This window comes from Homarus americanus, unplaced genomic scaffold (genome assembly GCF_018991925.1).
Source record: "Homarus americanus isolate GMGI-L3 unplaced genomic scaffold, GMGI_Hamer_2.0 scaffold33468, whole genome shotgun sequence".
Taxonomy (NCBI): Eukaryota; Metazoa; Arthropoda; class Malacostraca; order Decapoda; family Nephropidae; genus Homarus; species Homarus americanus.
Window position 1 is genome coordinate 9,491,748 of NW_024714177.1, and position 18,622 is coordinate 9,510,369.

Below are 18,622 nucleotides of genomic sequence, written 5' to 3' on the forward strand. Positions count from 1 at the left end.
CCTATGTAGGATGCATTGGAGGATGACAAAGTTAACTCCAGAAATGTTGTTTCTCTCAGCAGCAGGCTTACCCTTCCAGAAGAAGGTATAGCCAAACCCCTGTTCTGTGAGTTGACCCTCGTCTGGGAGCCGGGACTCACTAATGGCTGCTATGTCGATGTTATACCTAGCCAGCTCTTTTGCCACAAGGGCAGTTCTTCTTTCAGGACGTGCATTTGTGCCAGTATCCAGAAGGGTCCTGGCATTCCATGCAGCGGCCATAAGAGGTTGTATAGTTTGTGTTTGTTTGGATCTGTGATTTTGATTGTATTTTCGACCGTACAAACACACACACACACACACACACACACACACACACACACACACTAATGTGTTGCAATGTGAGGTAAAATAATTTGTAATTTGAATACTTGAGTTATATCAATCTATCATTAGTGTTGACCCTCATTAATACAGTCGAAGTTCTGATGGAGATATCTTCCTAACCTAACCTAACCTAACAACTAATACAAGATCTTCCCTAAAACAAGACATAGATAGATAAAGATCAAGTCGTTTATCACCTGCAGTTGCCGTGTACGATAATTACTCCCGCTAAGAAATCCGGGAAAATGTAAACAACGAGTATTGACTGAGTGTCGTCGGGGAGCTGTGATGTTGACGTTACGTGGAACCCTGACCTAAATAACGCTGGTACCTTCGTTAATCACAATAAACGGGAGATTTCGTTAATTGGTGGTGTTTTTATTATTATTATTATTATTATTATTATTATTATTATTATTATTTTGATGATTGATTGTAATGGTTAGGAGGTTTGATTTATGTGTGAATTCTAGAGCTTTATGTGTGTGTGTGTGTGTGTGTGTGTGTGTGTGTGTGTGCGTGTGTGCGTGTGTGTTTGTTTGTTTGTGTGTTTGTTTGTTTGTTTGTTTTATGTGAATACTATTATAAGTATTAACATTACCATCATCGTCAGTTTTACTACTACTCAAAAATAGTCAAATTACATAATTATATGAATTAACACCAAAAATAATTCCCTCCATTTAATACAGATGTCGATAATGAGAGGAAATTAAACGCATCTGTCAACCTAAATTTTTACCTCTCATAACACCTGGTTAAGAGGGCGGGGGAGAGGCACCTGTAATTGGCCATTTCCCGGTAATCTAATCATAGGAATCATTACCTGTTTTTATCGGAAATTATGATAGAAATTGTTGCGTTGGAGATTATTATAGGAGTAAGGGAGGAAATGTGTGTCAGTCTCAGTGGTTCATGGTCATCCTCCTTATCCTGACTTAACCTAACCTAACCTAACCTAACCTAACCTTACCTAACCTAACCTAACCTAACCTAACCTAACCTAACCTAACCTAACCTAACTTGTAAATCAGAATCCACAAACGTTTATCCTACCGATCAGAACAGGTAGAATTTTTTCGTAAATCAGTGTTTCTTGTAGGAGGTGAGGTGATGGGAGAGATGGGAGGAGGAGAGAGGGAGGAGGGGAGAGAGGGGGAGGTAAGGTGAGGAGAGGAGAAGGGAGGAACATAATTTTCTAAGGGGGGGAGGGGGAGGATAATCAGGTATACGTCACTTAGTTTATCACCGTCTCTATCCTCGGGAGACCGGGGGGTCAGGTGGTCTTCAGTCATGATAGTCCCCAATTAGAAAACTCCAGCTATAATAGACCCCAGTTCTGATAGGCTCCAGCTCTGACAGACCCCACTTCTAATAGTCCCTAGTACTAATAGACCCTATTTCTGATAGACCCCAGTTCTGGTAGACCTCAGTGCTAATGAACCTCAGTTTAAATACACCCCAATCCTAATAGGCCCTAGTCCTGATAGGTTCCTCTCATAATAGGCCCCTGTTACAACAGGTCCCTGTTATAATAGGCCCCTGTTACAATAGGCCTCTGTTATAATAGGTACCTGTTATCATAGGTCCCTGTGATAATAGGTACCTGTTATAATAGGTACCTGTGATAATAGGTTCCTGTTATAATAGGTTCCTGTTATAATATGTCCCCTGTTATAATAGGTACCTGTTATAATAGGTCCCTCTTATAATAGGCCCCTGTTATAATAGGCCCCTGTTATAATGGATCCCTGTTAAAATAGGTACCTTTTATAATAGGTCCCTCTTATAATAGGCCCCTGTTATAATTGACCCCTGTTATAACTGGCCCTAACATAGCTTAACGTAATCCTAAGCAAACCAGATAATAACTTAACCTAACATAATCTAACATAACCTACCCCAACGTAACGTAACCTAACCTAACCTAACCTAACCTAACCTAACCTAACCTAACCTAACCTCACCTAACCTAACCTAACCTAACTTAAACTGAGATGAAAGTTTGTATATATGCAAAAAAATAAGTAAATAAATAGATAAATAAATATTACATAATCAAATATTAAATATAAAAAAGAGAGAAAATAAACATCTTTATTCTCATAGACTTAAAATAAATAGATACATCTCATAATGGTATTCTGTTGTCTTGTAAAAGCTGCAAGACACGAAAATGGCCGCTGATATTGATTCATAAGCGAAATTATGGCAACAAATTACAGGAACCCTTCTGAGTAATGGCGCCTTCGAGTCCTCCTCCTCGTCCTCCTCCTCCTCATTCTCCTCCTCCTTCCTCATCCTTCTCCTCCTCCTCCTCCTCCTTCTCATTCTCCTCCTCCTTCCTTGGCTATATAACTTGAGTGTAAGTTTTTTAATACATATCTAACGCTCAATAATGAACCAGGGCGATAAGCAGTGAATTGTTTTCGTTCAATGATGTATTTTATACGATATAAAATTCTGTTTGGGATTTTAATTTTTTTTTTAATTTGATGTTCTAAGTCTTTTTTGTGTATCCTTGAGTTGGTAGGATAATTTGATATACCTTAAGAATTAACTAATTGAATATTTTACACTAAATATTCGAATTAATAAAGGGTAAAATGATTAGCAAATTAAATGGATTAGTATTTGTTGCTGCGCTGAAATTTCCCTCAAAAGATACACACCACATTGGACTTTCTTATGATGGAATTAGACCGGTATACACAGGGTCTTAAATACACACATTCAGATACCTTTAGGACTCCGTGCATGACCAAGACATACCAACAGTATGATACCAAGAAGTTACCAATTGTACAAACGGCTGAAAATAAGTTACTAATGAATGAAAAAAAAAATAATAGAATTTCCCTGGACACTTATGACTCTATCTGGCATCATATACCTAAGGGTTATATTTGTAAGGTGAAGGATTGGTATTTTAGCTTCTATTTACTCAGCCAATCACATATATGATTCACAAGCCAATCTCATATCCGACCCACAAATAAACGACAAATATTACCAATCATTGAGGGGATTTATGCCCAAACTGTATATTAAAATCTGGATTGGTGTTTACAGAAGAGTTGAAATCGCCTTAAAAATTAGTCATAACAGAATAAACAGACCGACACAAGCTGACAGACACAAGCTTAACAGACCGACACGAGGCTGACAGACACAAGCTTAACAGACCGACACGTGGCTGACAGACACAGCTTAATAGACCGACACAAGCTGACAGACACAAGCTTAACAGACCGACACGAGGCTGACAGACACAAGCTTAACAGACCGACACGAGGCTGACAGACACAAGCTTAACAGACCGACACGAGGCTGACAGACACAAGCTTAACAGACCGACACGAGGCTGACAGACACAAGCTTAACAGACCGACACGAGGCTGACAGACAAACTTATAATATTGCTAAAATTACCTGATGTATTTATTGTCAGATGAAACATACAGGTGAATTAAGGTAATAATAATAATAATAATAATAATAATAATAATAATAATAATAATAATAATAATAATAATAATAATAATAATAATAATAAGGTAGTGGTGTCAAGAGAGAGAAGAAGCATTGAACAAAGCAGCATTCAGGTGTGTGTGTGTGTGTGTGTGTGTGTGTGTGTGTGTGTGTGTGTGTGTGTGTGTCTATCAGTATATGTGGCAATGTAGTGCAACAAGTGTGTATGTGTAGAAGTAAAGATGTGTGTGTGTGTGTGTGTGTGTGTGTGTAGTGGTGTGTGGTAGTGAGCTCGTTGGCCGCTGGTCGTTCGGTAGTTACCAGATTATCCCGTGTCTCATAATGCCCTTAATGCCCCCTGTAATACCCCTGTAATGCCCCGCCCTAAATCACGCCTAATTGCCCCCTACCGGACAAGTGACGTCCATAATTAATTGCTGATATCAGTTTATTACCTGTGATTACCTGGGGTTGTGGGCTGTGGTGGGAGGAGAGGAGAGGAGAGGGAATAAGAGGAAGAGGAGAAGGAATAAGAGGCAGAGGAGAGGGAAGAAGAGAGAGAGAGAGATAGAGAGAGAGAGAGGACTGTCGTAGGTTGTCATAGGTTGTCTTGGTTACTCTAAGCCTGTCGGTGGCTGTCGGGAGGTGTCGGTTTGTTGTCGGGATATTAGCTAGCTGTCGGGATGGTTAATGGTTATCAGGATATTGGTTACCTTTCGGGATCATCATTAGCTGTCGTAACTGTCGGCAACTATCATGAATCATCCACAGCTCTTGGACCGTTGGGGCTGTGTTCAACCATCTCTGGCCTGTCGTGAACAACGGTCATATGTCTGTCCTGCTGTTGCTCATGAAAGGAACACACACACACACACACACACACACTCTCTCTCTCTCTCTCTCTCTCTCTCTCTCTCTCATTGTCTTTTAGTCTTATCTTTCTCTCATTCCTTCTCTATTCCTTTGTTTGTCCGTCTATTTGTCTGTCTGTCTGTCTGTCTGTCACTGGCTATCTGACCACAAGACTCCCACGTCAGAGCTCGTTCCTTATAGCGGTCAAAATAAGATATCGTCTCTCTCTCTCTCTCTCTCTCTCTCTCTCTCTCTCTCTCTCTCTCTCTCGCATTAACCAACCACAAGACTATTACGTTAAAAGGTTGGTGGATGCCTATCAGCTGATCTTATCACGGTGAAAATAACGTATCAAGTATAGGGTCCTCGGGGATAATAATACCTCGGGTAATATTATGATGTCATATTGTGTGGTAGGCTGACCGAGGAAAGGGAGCACGACCTCATATTTTATGTATATATATAAATGTTTTGAGGGGGGGAGAGAGGAGGAGGGGGGTAAGGGGAGGGGGGGCGGGAGAAGGGGGTAGGGTGGGTATTATTATTTCGTTATGTATCTCTCAGTTAAGTGTCCTAGTGACGTTAATTACTCAGTGTTGGAGATTTGCATAACAATTAAGTAATGGTAGGTAGGTAAATGGGTAGTGAGAGGAACTTACTATATGGTGAATGGTTTTGAAGGGGAGTTTTTGCATAATTTTAGGCTTTCTACTTTTCTATAGCCCGGTGGAGAGAGAGAGAGAGAGAGAGAGAGAGGTTGCAAAGTGTAAGATAACTTGACTTAAGTAAACGGTGCTGATGACAGAAAAAATACACACACACACACACACACACACACACACACACACACACACACACACACACACACACACACACACACACACACACACACACACACACACACACACACACACACGCTTCACAAACAACATAAAACTTCACAAACAGTAACACAACTTCCCCCAACAGCTTGTAACTTCCTTCAAGAGTTCAATTACTCAAAATACAAACACGACACTTATATAAATTGACCTTTAAATATATATAAAAAAATTGGATTACCTTATTTTGGCAACTACACTGATGCACGAATTCACTTATGCATTAACTTACCTTTTTTTTTCCTTCGGTAAATTTGCATATGTAATTAGGACCATAGTGAGTTATAGACCGTTGTATTGTGGAAGATATTAATTTAATGTTTTTTAAGCAAGTAGGTAGAATCTCGTATGCAAATGATTCTCTCTATCTTTTTCTCATTCACTCTCGCTCTTATTTTTCACAAAACAAGTCTTTCCCCTCTCTCTCACTTTCACTTTCGCTCTTTTATTTTTTTCTCATTTCTACTCTTTCGCATGTTCTCTCCCCTCTGTCTTTCTCTCTCATTTTCTTCCTCTATTTTTGCACCCCTCCTTCTATTTCCTCCCTTTTTTTATCCGTTCTTCCTTCCATCTTCATTCGTCAATCCTCTCCCTTTCCATCAATCTTTTCTTTTTTTACTTTTTTTTTCTATCTCCGTCTCCTTCACTCTATCTACCCCTTCCTCCTCACCCCCTTTCTTTATTATCTCTCCCTCCTCATTGCTCATTCCCTTTCTTTTTGTCCTCCCATCCTCTCCTTCCCTTCCTTCTTATACTCCTTCTATTATTGTTTCTCCTTCCCTCCCTTCCTCCCTTTCTTTATTTTCCTCCTCCCTTCCCTCCCTTCCTCTTCCTCCCTTCCCCCTTCCTGGTGCAAAGAACTACACAAGGGAATTAGACGGATAATTATCACTATCCTCCTCACCACCACCACCAACCATGTCATAAATTGGTGCTGGACCACGCAATTGAAAGCACAAATACACCCCCACCCCAACCCCACACCCTCCCCTACACCCCTACCTCACCCCTACACACCCCTACCCCCTACCTTACTGAGTGTTGGCCACCAGGCTGAACTGCCCAACATTTTCATCAGCTACGCATCAATAGAACAACAGTATTACCAACCTGTCATCTGTTTTTTAAAGATAACTTGATGTTTTGATTTTTTCACTGTTATTCATTCGTAGTGAAGAATTATTATTATTATTATTATTATTATTATTATTATTATTATTATTATTATTATTTTATTATTATTATTATTATTATTTATTATTATTATTGTTATTATTATTATTATTATTATTATTATTATTATTATTATTATTATTATTATTATTATTATTATTATTATTATTATTATTATTATTATTATTATTATTATTATTATTATTATTATTATTATTATTATTATTATTATTATTATTATTATTATTATTATTATTATTATTATCATTATTATTATTATTATTTTTATTATTATTATTATTATTATTATTATTATTATTATTATTATTATTATTATTATTATTATTATTATTATTATTATTATTATTATTATTATTATTATTATTATTATTATTATTATTATTATTATTATTATTATTATAGGTGTTGGAGTGAATAAAGGTTACTTATTTACCTTCTTTAGGATACTATGATGAGTACATGTAGTAAAACCTCTATTTAACGGATATCAGTCTAACGGGTATATAGTCCGTTATGTGGAAGGGGGTTTCACAGGTAACGGAACCTCGATATAATGGAATATGTTCTTCTATATAGTCTGTTATGTAGAGGTTTTACATAAAGAGAACCTCGATATAACGGACTACACTCCTCTCCTACGTATATAGTTCGTTAGGTTAGGTTAGGTTAGGTTTGGTTAGATGATTTTAGTTAGATTAGGCTACGTTATACTATATTATATTATATTATATTATATTATATTATATTATATTATATCATATCATATTATATTATATTAACATTAGAATCTTTTAGTGAAATAAGTTGGAAATATGGTGGAAGTTTTTACCAGCATTAGACCTTCACTATATATACCGGCATGAACGGTGGCTCCCGTTACCGATGAGAGGCAGACACTGTTGGCGGAATTATAACCACAACAGACGATCTAACGGTCTGTTGATGATAAAAACAACGGTTGATGTTTATTACTTTGAGTGATACTTGGTATTAAGAAGTATTAGAGAGAGAGAGAGAGAGAGAGAGAGAGAGAGAGAGAGAGAGAGAGAGAGAGAGAGAGAGAAAACAATTAATGAAAGAGACTGCTAATAAACAATGTTGATGTTAATTGATGTTATTCTGAATTAGGGTCATCGATTCAGTTTGGTATTACTATTAACATTAACTACGACTGACAGCGGAATAAACAAAGATTTTATACATGTACTCCCTCACCTGACTATTAAGTTCAGGTAGAGTCTCAGTACACCATTGATGCCATATTTTAATAGTATCTTACGCATTTAAGTATACTGTAAGTCAATAGGGAAAAAAATCATACGAATTTTTGAGAATAAATCATTTAGATACTTTCTCATATTACCAGTTAGGAGGAAATTTTGACTTATGATCCATTGGGAATTATCTTTGTGTCTTGCTATAAATAAACCCCTTAAATACATCCTTATATCACCTGTTACTAGAAAAAAATTATACTTACGAACCACTGAGACTCCGAATTTGTATCTTATAATAAGTAAACCCGTTATATACATTCTTACATCACCGACTTAGACAAGAATTAAAACACAAACTTTTGGAAGAATCCGGCTCCTGATCGCTCGAACCTATGAACCCAAGCGAGGAGAGACGACCAACTAACTACTTCACCACGGCCCATTAGTGTCCCATTATCCACAATACATATAATTAATGGGCTTGGCTAATAGAGGCCTGAGGGCGCGGGCAACATCAGCAGCAGCAGCCGTGAGCTAGCCAGAGTCTGATGATAATAAGATGAACGAAATCGCTACCATCTCTGAGGTGATCGTTTAGTGTATGTTGGGAGGTGGGGAGAGGGTAGGAGAGAGAGGGATGAAGATGATGATGAGAGGGAGAAGTGATGAGGGAGAGGGGTGGGAGAGAGAGGGATGATGATGATGATGAGAGGGAGAGGTGATGAGTGGGAGAGGGTGGGAGAGAGAGGGATGATGATGATGATGAGGGAAGTGATGAGGGGGGGAGGTAGGAGAGAGGGATGAAGATGATGATGAGAGGAGGGAGAATTGAGTGGGGAGGGTGGGAGGGGAGAGGATGATGATGATGATGAGAAGGGAGAGTGATGGAGTGGAGGAGAGGGTGGGAGAGAGGATGATGATGATGATGAGGAGGGAGTGATGGAGTGGGAGGGTGGGAGAGGGATGATGATGAGGAGGGAGAGAGGGTGTGTGGAGGTGGGAGGAGGGTAGGAGAGATGATGAAAGGGAGGGAGAGGTGATGAGTGGGAGGGGAGGGGGTAGGAGAAAAGGGATGATGATCAGAGGGAGAAGGTAGGAGAGATGATGAGAGGGAGGGATGGAGAGTGTGGGAAGAGGGAGAGGGTGGGAGAAAGAAAGATGATGATGAAAGGGAAAGATGGAGATAGATAATGAGAGGGAGGGAAAGGAAGACGAGATGAGGAGGGAGGGTAGGGAGAGAGAGAGGAGAGGAGAGAGAGATAATATTAGGGAATTGAAAGTAACATTCATATAATATAAAAGTTCAAGTAATATCTATCTAATCTTTAAGTAATGTTTTAAGTATTACCAAGATAATATTTAGGTTATATAAGGATGTTTAAGGTAGCAGGGGAATATCATGTTATGTTTAAGTAATATTTATGGAATATTAACGTTCATATATGACTTTGAAATATTTATGCATTCTCAGCGATTTAGGTCAATAATTAGATAATACTCAGGTCCTACTAAGGTAATATTCAAAGGCAGGTAATATCTATATAAGACTAAGGTAATACTTAAGAAATATCAAGTATAAGTCAAGTAATATCTATCTTAAGGCCCAGCTATTATTAGACACTATATAACGATCACGTAATACTCAGGCAATATCAATCTGGCACTCAAGTAATACTAACCAACATTTACCTTCAAGCTCAGGTAATATTCAGGTAATATATTCATTAACAGGAAGCTTAATTATTGAAGCTATAAGATAAATTGACTAAAAAAACAGTACCATTATCTGTCATATTGTTTCGTTCACTTAATAGATTTTGTTATAAATAAACTCAAGTTCCATTTGTCAAGGGTTTTTTTTTATCGGTGTTTTACGTTTTATTTTGTTCTGTTTATTTTTTGTGTTTTATTACGTAGGATATATCATGTGTTGTTTTGTCCTATTGAATGACTTAGTTTAGATAGGTTATGTTTGTTCATGTAGTGTGTGTGTGTGTGTGTGTGTGTGTGTGTGTGTGTGTGTGTGTGTGTCTTTCTCGTTCTCTTTCATATTTGTCTCTATCATTCTTTCTCTATGTACCTTTCACCCACACATCTCTCTCTCTCTCTCTCTCTCATCACGACACAGGGTCAGCATCAAACACTAGCCTCCTATGCTATAAGGGCATAGGCCACCACTTAACATTGCTTAATGCACCGCCTAAGTATGGTTTATCAAGCCAATTAATTAAATCCGGGTTGATGGTCCGTCATTGTGGGAGGATTTATTGTTGTCGGGGGATTTCTGGATCGATTTAGAAAGTTCCCAAGCTGTTATGTAATATTTGTGAAGTGTTCTTTGTGTTCGAGGATTACCCGAAGGTGGCTTTGGTAAGGCAAGAAGGGGGTGAAGGTGGGAGGAGAAGAGGAGGGTATTGGAAGGAAGAGATAACTTGATATTTATTATGGGGAGAAGAAAGGGATGGGGAGATGACGAGGAGGTAAGGAGACGATGCAGCTTTTAGGGCCGGGGAGATGGTGGGCGGTCACGGAGAATGAACAGTACGAGGTTAGTGTTGCAGGGAGTGGAGGGGTGAAGAGGTGGGGGAGGAGGTTGTGGGTGAGGCACATGAGGGACCACACACTCACCTGGTTTTGTTTACATATAACCTGACAAGACCAGTTGGGGAGGGCGGGTGATTCCAATCTAAAACGTTTATTGTCTATTCAAGTACCAAGTCTTGACCTGAGGACACTCACCGTCTGTTCTGGTACCAGGTCTTCACCTGGGTGTCGGTCAGGTTCAGCTTGGCAGCCAGCTCCATGCGGTCCTGCTCAGGTACTTCTGACGCTCGAAGCTCTTCTCCAGCGTCTGAAGCTGGTGGTCTGTGAACGCCGTCCGCGCCTTCCTCTGCTTCTTGGACTTCAGGCAGCTGTCTGGTGAGCGCGGCGACGAGCACCCTGGCGGAGGGAGAGGTCATAGGTCACACGTCATGCCATAGGTCATTGCTGCCACTCTTCAGACTTACCTAGGACAACTCTTATTCGTTGGATGTTGATATTTAGATTTGTCTTTTTATTTGTTTTTATGTACTGTACTTACGTATGTGTGTAGGTGCTTGTGTGTGTGTTAATGTACCTGTGTATGTGTTGTTTACTTGTGAGCGCGGATACGTATGTACTTGCACGTGTTTGTGTGTGTGTGTATATATATATATATATATATATATATATATATATATATATATATATATATATATATATATATATATATATATATATATATATATATATATATGTGTGTGTGTGTGTGTGTGTGTGTTTGCATGAGCAAATGCCTGAGTATGTTTCGATATGTGAGTTTATGTGTCATATTTGTTTGTCCATCCATGTAATTGTATTTACATGTGTATACATGCATATACATGGAGTGTGTATACAATACATCCCAACAATTCATTGTTCAAGTGACACAACTCTCACCTCTCACTTAACCAAACCATACAGTACAAACTTAACATCAACAACAATCTTCATAAATAAATACATTCCCAAACATTTCGTAAGAGAATTCTTCCATTTATCTGAAATACCCTGATGAGACTCTCAGAGACACAGCCCCCAGGTTATGTTAATGAGTTGATCGTTTTATTATAAGTTAGGTAAGAGTGTTGCTGTGGTTCATTGTGTTCAGACAACGAAATACGTTCAATATTATTAATGAGGATGACAATTATAATGATGATGATGATGATGAGGAGGAGGAGGAAAACAATATTATCCGAAATAGCGGTAATAGTAATGATGACAATAACAATAAAACTGATAATAATAACTAACCCCCAATGATTTTTTGTACTTAATTACAAAATCCCTCACTTTAAAAATACTAAATCTATTTCATCTTTTGTTATTCATCTATCAATCTATTTCAGCTTTCTTTCTTCGTTATCTTATCTGTTCTTTCTATCTCCTGTTGTTTTATCATTTCTCTTCGTCCCCTTTTCGTCCTTCGGTATATTATCCACTTCTTTGTGTCATCCCCTGTTACTCTTCACCGATTTATCATCTCGTCTCTCCCTCTACTATCAAACTCTTCACAGCTCCATCAAGAAGACGCAAGACAACACCATTTCCGCTCACGACGTCCCTTAGCCACACTTTCACCCCCATCTTGTGTCCCTATCCCCCGGGGTTGAGGCAAAAGGTTGACCAACACGTGTAAGATGAGTCCTGGCCCGTGCCGCTCCAGTGGGTACCGGTAGCATCTCCTTCCACCTTCAGGGCCCACCCTTACCCCCTATCTTTGCACCCCATCCCCCGCCCCACCTCAAACCCACCTTTGGAGCTGACGACGTTTTGAGGTGGTGGTAGGGAAGAATGGGGTGGTACTAGGTCATCCCCTCGAGGTGCTCCGCCCTCGTGTTTAAGAACCTACCTTAATTTTGGGATGTTTTATATACTGTTAAGGATCTTATATATAAATTAATTGTTTATAGTGAGCGTGGAAGTTGCTCTGAGGAGTTGGAAATAGATGGGGTGGTGTATAATATTTGCTCAGGGGTGATTTAAGGGGTGAAGCGGAGCCTGAGAAGCCACAGAAAGCAGGGATCACACACGAAGCTCGCCAACCATCCTCGGGTATCATAAAATGAGCGTCCAACAGGTTGAAACCAGAGAGCAAATTCTTACACGTAAAAGTCAGTTTAGGGGAGGCAGTTCGGTAGTGGGCGCCCAGACCACAGAGCCCGCCACTTCCTGGCTCGACTTACACCTCTGGAATGGTGTTTATTTGGCCTACCCTCCACCCCTTCATCCCCTTCTCTCACCTCACCTGCCCACTCAATATCAGCGTGGGACTTATCCTTACAGGTGAATTTTCTCAGGCTCGTCTAAAATGGTGCTGTTGGCTTTCATTTAGGCCCTTCTTCTTCTAGAGTTATCACCAAACATTCACTGAATAATTGTCTTTACTTCAAACAATTATCTTACATTCTGGTGCACTTGGATGAACCAAGACGTTACATAATCGATATTTATCCTTCTCCTGGCTTCAGATTACCGACGGATCTGCTGTAAGGAGAGTGACGTGTGTGATGCAGGTCCAGATGGTTGTGCGTTTTATGACCTGTATCTTGACTGAGGCGACACACTCCTCGAGGTATCTTGGGGGACGATACCATCTGAAGAAGACCTTCCGGTGCCTCACCCCTCACCCCACGGCAAGAGGTACTGGGCTCCCTGGGGGCAAACTTATGCCCGGGAGATGTTTTGGGTTACTTTCGCCTGAGAGAGAGAGAGAGAGAGAGAGACTGCCAAATGAGAAGCCTGAACTGTGATTGCATGTATCAACATTCATTACGTATCTACAACTTAATTTCCTCAGGAAGAATAACAAAACGAAACTTCATCTCAGCCTCTGTACTGTGACCTATACTCAGGACATCACACACTACATGGAACTAACTAATACCCGTAAAATGGATACAAATCGTAAATCATCTTATACGCTTTCAACCTCAACCATCAAATATTTAGGTCAACAAAATTAATAAACACAGGAGTCCCCTTTGAACCACTGCCAATAATATACAAATAATACTGCAAGGAATATTTGTGTTCTAGGACGGTATCCCTCAGCCACCAGACCAACCCTCAAATGACTACCTACCTGGCCGACTCCTGTTGCTCCCCGCCTCACACACACACACACCTGTATCACCCCATCAAAAGCGTTAGTTTACCTCAAGTAATTTAGTAAGACACTCTTTTGGTCCACCCTGGTCGACGAACTTGATTTTTGGAGGGTTGTTGAGGATTATATAACAGTGAATGGTGACGAAATCTAGGCTCTCGACTCGTGTGGTAATACTTGACTTCTTCCTCGTGTGGGTATACTTGACTTCTTCCTCGTGTGTGCTTGACTTCTTCCTCGTGTGGTAATACTTGACTTCTTCCTCGTGTGGTAATACTTGACTTCTTCCTCGTGTGGTAATACTTATTTTCTGCCTTGTGTGGTAGTACTTGCTTCCTCGTGTGGTATACTTGACTTCTTCCTCGTGTGGTAATACTTGACTTCTTCCTCGTGTGGTAACACTTGACTTCTTCCTCGTGTGGTAATACTTGACTTCTTCCTCATGTGGTAATACTTGACTTCTTCCTCGTGTGGTAATACAGTCACACACCATTATGATACAGTCACACACCATTATGATACAGTCGCAATAATACAATTATGATACAGTCACACCATTATGATACACAGTCACACACCTTTAGATACAGTCACACACACCATTATGATACAGTCACACCATTATGATATAGCCAGCACAATTATGATACAGTCACACACCTTAGATACAGTCACACACCATTATGATACAGTCACACACCATTATGATACAGTCACACACCATTATGATACAGTCGCACACAATTATGATACAGTCACACACCATTATGATACAGTCACACACCTTTAGGATACAGTCACACACCATTATGATACAGTCACACACCATTATGATACAGTCGCACACAATTATGATACAGTCACACACCTTTAGGATACAGTCACACACCTTTATGATCACCGTACCTGTACCTTAGTATACAGGTTTACATGAAGTGATATTAGACCAAAAATATCAGAATTCTGATTCTTAACTTAAATTTAGAATTAATCTGAATCTGAATTTGAATCTTAATTATCGTGATTCTGAATTCGTATATCTTTTTGAATATGGCTCAGTGAATCGGCCTGAATCCTCTGAAACAGAATCTGAAATACAGGCAATCAATAAAAACTTGTTGATTAATCAAAATGAAGCAGTTTGAATACGAATCAATCCTAATCAACTGGAATTAAATAGATCGTAATAACCTTGTATACGAATCAATTCAAAGCAACCTGAGGAAAGATCTGAATCTTCTCTCTATCAGTTCCCGATGCCTCACTCACCTCCTCCTCCTCCTCCTCCCATTTTCCCCCCTCCATTTCTTCCTCTCTTCTTTTTCTCTTCTTCCTCCTCCTCGTCCTCGTCTTCTTCTTCCTCCTACACCTTCCCCTTCCCCTTCCTCTTCTTCCTCCCCTTCTCATCCTCACCCTTCTCTTGTTCTTCTCCCCCTCCTCTTCTTTCTCCTTCTATTCTTCTTCCTCCTTCTGTTCTCCCTCCTCCACTTCCTCCTCATCCTCGTCTTCTACCACCCATTCCTGCGGTTTCCTGGCAGGTTGGGCGGTTTGGTGGGTGGCGGAATGGGCGTCCCTCCTTGGAGATGCTTATTGTGGGCACAGATGTGGGTGGGAGGGAGGAGGGGGAGAGGGGGGGAGGGGGGAGGGAGGTGTGTGGTCAAGGCACGGGGATATCTATCTACTTGAGGTATCCATCTTTTCATCTACCCTTCTATCTGTGTCTATCTGCATGCTAATCTACCTGTAACTCTACTCTATATTGTGTCTTATCTACTATCATGTATCTACCAAATTCTACCTTTCACAGTATCTACCAGTATTGATGTGTGTGTGTGTGTGTGTGTGTGTGTGTGTGTGTGTGTGTGTGTGTGTGTGTGTGTGTGTGTGAGTTTGTTTCAGCTCTTAGTGACCCCCAGATAAACTTTATTTGTTAAAGGGAATTTCTATTGTTTTTTTTCTGTTTGAGAGGCTCCGTTGTTCCCGTTAGTATTACTGTTGTAGGTATGAAAACGGTCGTAGAACAGAAGGGTAGAATTGTTTTTGTTGTTGTGTTTGTTGTGTTAAGTCATGTCAACAAGGTGGTGGTTTGATTGTCTATGGTAGTTAAGTCAAGATCATTTTGTGTTCGTGTTCTTCTTGTCTGTGTTCTTGTTCATTTGGTTTTGGATTTGTTCTTGTTCTTGTATTTTCTTGTTCTTTTCTTGTTATTGTTCTTCTCGCTCATATTCATATCTTGTTTTGTATTTCTTCTCCACCTTCTTCTCCTCCTTCCCCTCCTCTTTCTCTTCCTCCTCTTACTCCTCCTCCTTCTCCTCCTCCTTCTTTGTTTCCTCCTCTTCCTCCTCCTCCCTATTGTTCTTTGTGTACACTCAGGTCAACGTGACGTATGAGCCTTCACGTCAAGTTCAAAGATCTAAGTTTGACGTCACATTCGAAGTTCAACGTCACATAACAAAACCATGCACGTCGTACACCTAAAGTTCAACGTCACAAAACCTAACCTTCTACGTTACACACTTACAGTTCAACGTCACACACCTAACCTTTCACGTTACACACTTACAGTTCAACGTCACACATAAAGAGAATAAAAAGGAAATCCAAGACATTAACCCCAAGAAAAACCACAACAACAAAACACCGCCGTTGGAATAAGTCTCAACGCCAAACATGTCGCTCAAGCTCGTCAACATTATCGACGCTCATGATCTACTGTAACGCCTCAATTAGTGTTCAACGCTTCCATCATGGTAATTACAGACGAAAAACTCCATCGCTGATGGCTGAGGTCATTATCCAGGTGGGGGGGTGAGGGGGAACACAGACGCCTTTAATTAAAGCATCAATAACACTTTCCTGCTAATAGCCTCAGTCTGGCGTCCCACTGGGCCAGAAGCTGGTTTCCACGAAATTATGCAAATTATCACAGTTCATCATTTCGAGGTTATTTCAGGGTGATGGTCGACGGAGGGAGGAAGACAGGATGCAGGATATTATTGTGACTCCTTGATGGTATATCGTTAAAATGACTTTCTTAAGGATGCATGGTAATAATGTGAAAGGAACTAGATGAGGGGGGGGGGGTAATTTATAACTTTTAGAGAGATGATTGGTGATGTGATGCAATTTTTAGTACTTATAAGGAAATGGTTAGGTTATATTAGATTAGATTAGCTTAGGTTAGGTTGATTTATTTTAGGTTAGGTTGAGTTAGGCTAGGTTGATTTAGTTTAGGTTACGTTGAATAAGGCTATGTATGTTAGGTTAGGCTTGGTTAGGTTAGGTTAGGTTAGATTATGAAATGAGTCACAAATTGGCTTTATTAAAATTAAAAAAGATGAGGAAAAAGTTATAATATAAAAGAAATAGAGATTTCTTTCCTTGTGAGATATTTGTGCCGTAGTTTGGGTTATGTCCTCTTGTCGAGGCCTTAGTACAATAAATACCCACGTTTTCTTAAAGTCAATATATATATAATTTCTCTATTTTTTTTCTTCTCTTCTACGTATAACATTCTGGGGCTGTGAATTACCTCATTGCTTTTAATTAATTGTATCTTAGCACTACACTACATAATATGGACAGTAAACACGCAAAGAAAGAAGGAAACAAAACACACACACACACACACACACACACACACACACACACACACACACACACACACACAAACACACACACATACACACACACATACACACACACACACATCAATACTGGTAGATGCTATGTAAGGTAGAATAACGGTAGATACATGATGGAAGATAACACACCATATAGAGTAGAATTACAGGTAGATTATTATAGGAGCACCGCCATTGTAAACAAACCGGAAAAAAAACTCACAATAGAAACAGACTTAGGGATAATGTCAGCCGCCAGGTGTCATATAACGCCCTCCATTAGTGAGGAAACATAACTCCTTCATGATAGAAAAAGTAAACAGATGTAGTAGTTTCGAAGATGTGATCGATGTGGTCTTGTGGGTAGCGTGTGTGTGTGTGTGTGTGGCGTATGTGATTCGTGTATTTGAGCTTTCACCCAGGGGTAGGTAAAGGTGATGGTGGTTGTTGTGGTGGTAGTGGTAGGTTTGATGGTTGAAGGGGTAGTAGAGGTCATGATGATGGTGGTATTGGCAGTGGGTAGTGGTTGTGGTAATGGTGGTTGTTGTGGTAATGGTAGTTGTGGTGGTAGTGGAAGTAGTAATGGTGGTTGTGATGGTGGTAATAGTAGTAGTGGTGGTAAACAGCAACCACCTTATCACACCTACTAGTACAAGGACCTTTAAAACACACAATAACAAAAACAACATCAACAGTTACGACAACCACAACTTAAGCAACAGCTACGACAACAACAACAACACCAACAGCTACAACAACAACAACAGCTACAACAACAGCAACAGCTACGACAACAACTGCAACACCAACAGCTACAACAACAGCAACAGCTACGACAACAACAACAACACCAACAGCTACAACAACAACAACAGCTACGACAACAACAACAGCTACAAGCTCAGACACCCCTACAACAAACCATCCCCCCACATATTTCTACCAGTACTTGCACCTCAACTTTACAGCTACGGCACACACCTTACCTATAATCCACCTATCACCCACTTGTACCTATAATTCACCTGTAACTTAACTGTAACTTATTAATGGCCTACAGGCACCCTACCTGTACCTATTAATAATTAACCTGCAACTTACCTGTAACTTAACTGTAACCTCTCAGGGGCTTACAAGAAGCCAAACCATACTACTAACTTAATGTAATTTACCAATGATTTGACTGTAAAACCTCTCTTTAACCAATAATGTGACCGATGACTTGTAACCTTACCTGTTAATGTGTCCCTGATGACCTGAAGTAACCACAGGTCTCAGGTCCAACCACTGAGACCATTACAGAAGCCCAGGAACTATATAGACCATCACAAGCCGAGTGAGCTA

At 39.9% G+C, this 18,622-nt stretch overlaps 1 protein-coding gene across 1 annotated transcript in view; it reads right to left on the reverse strand.

Moving 5' to 3' along the window:
* The window catches only part of LOC121878106 (barH-like 2 homeobox protein), a 72,488-nt gene that overhangs the window by 12,537 nt on the left and 41,329 nt on the right, over positions 1-18,622 (reverse strand). The window contains 2 exon segments of the mRNA XM_042384101.1: positions 10,721-10,796; positions 10,799-10,921. Of these exon segments, the coding sequence (XP_042240035.1) occupies positions 10,721-10,796; positions 10,799-10,921 (199 nt within the window).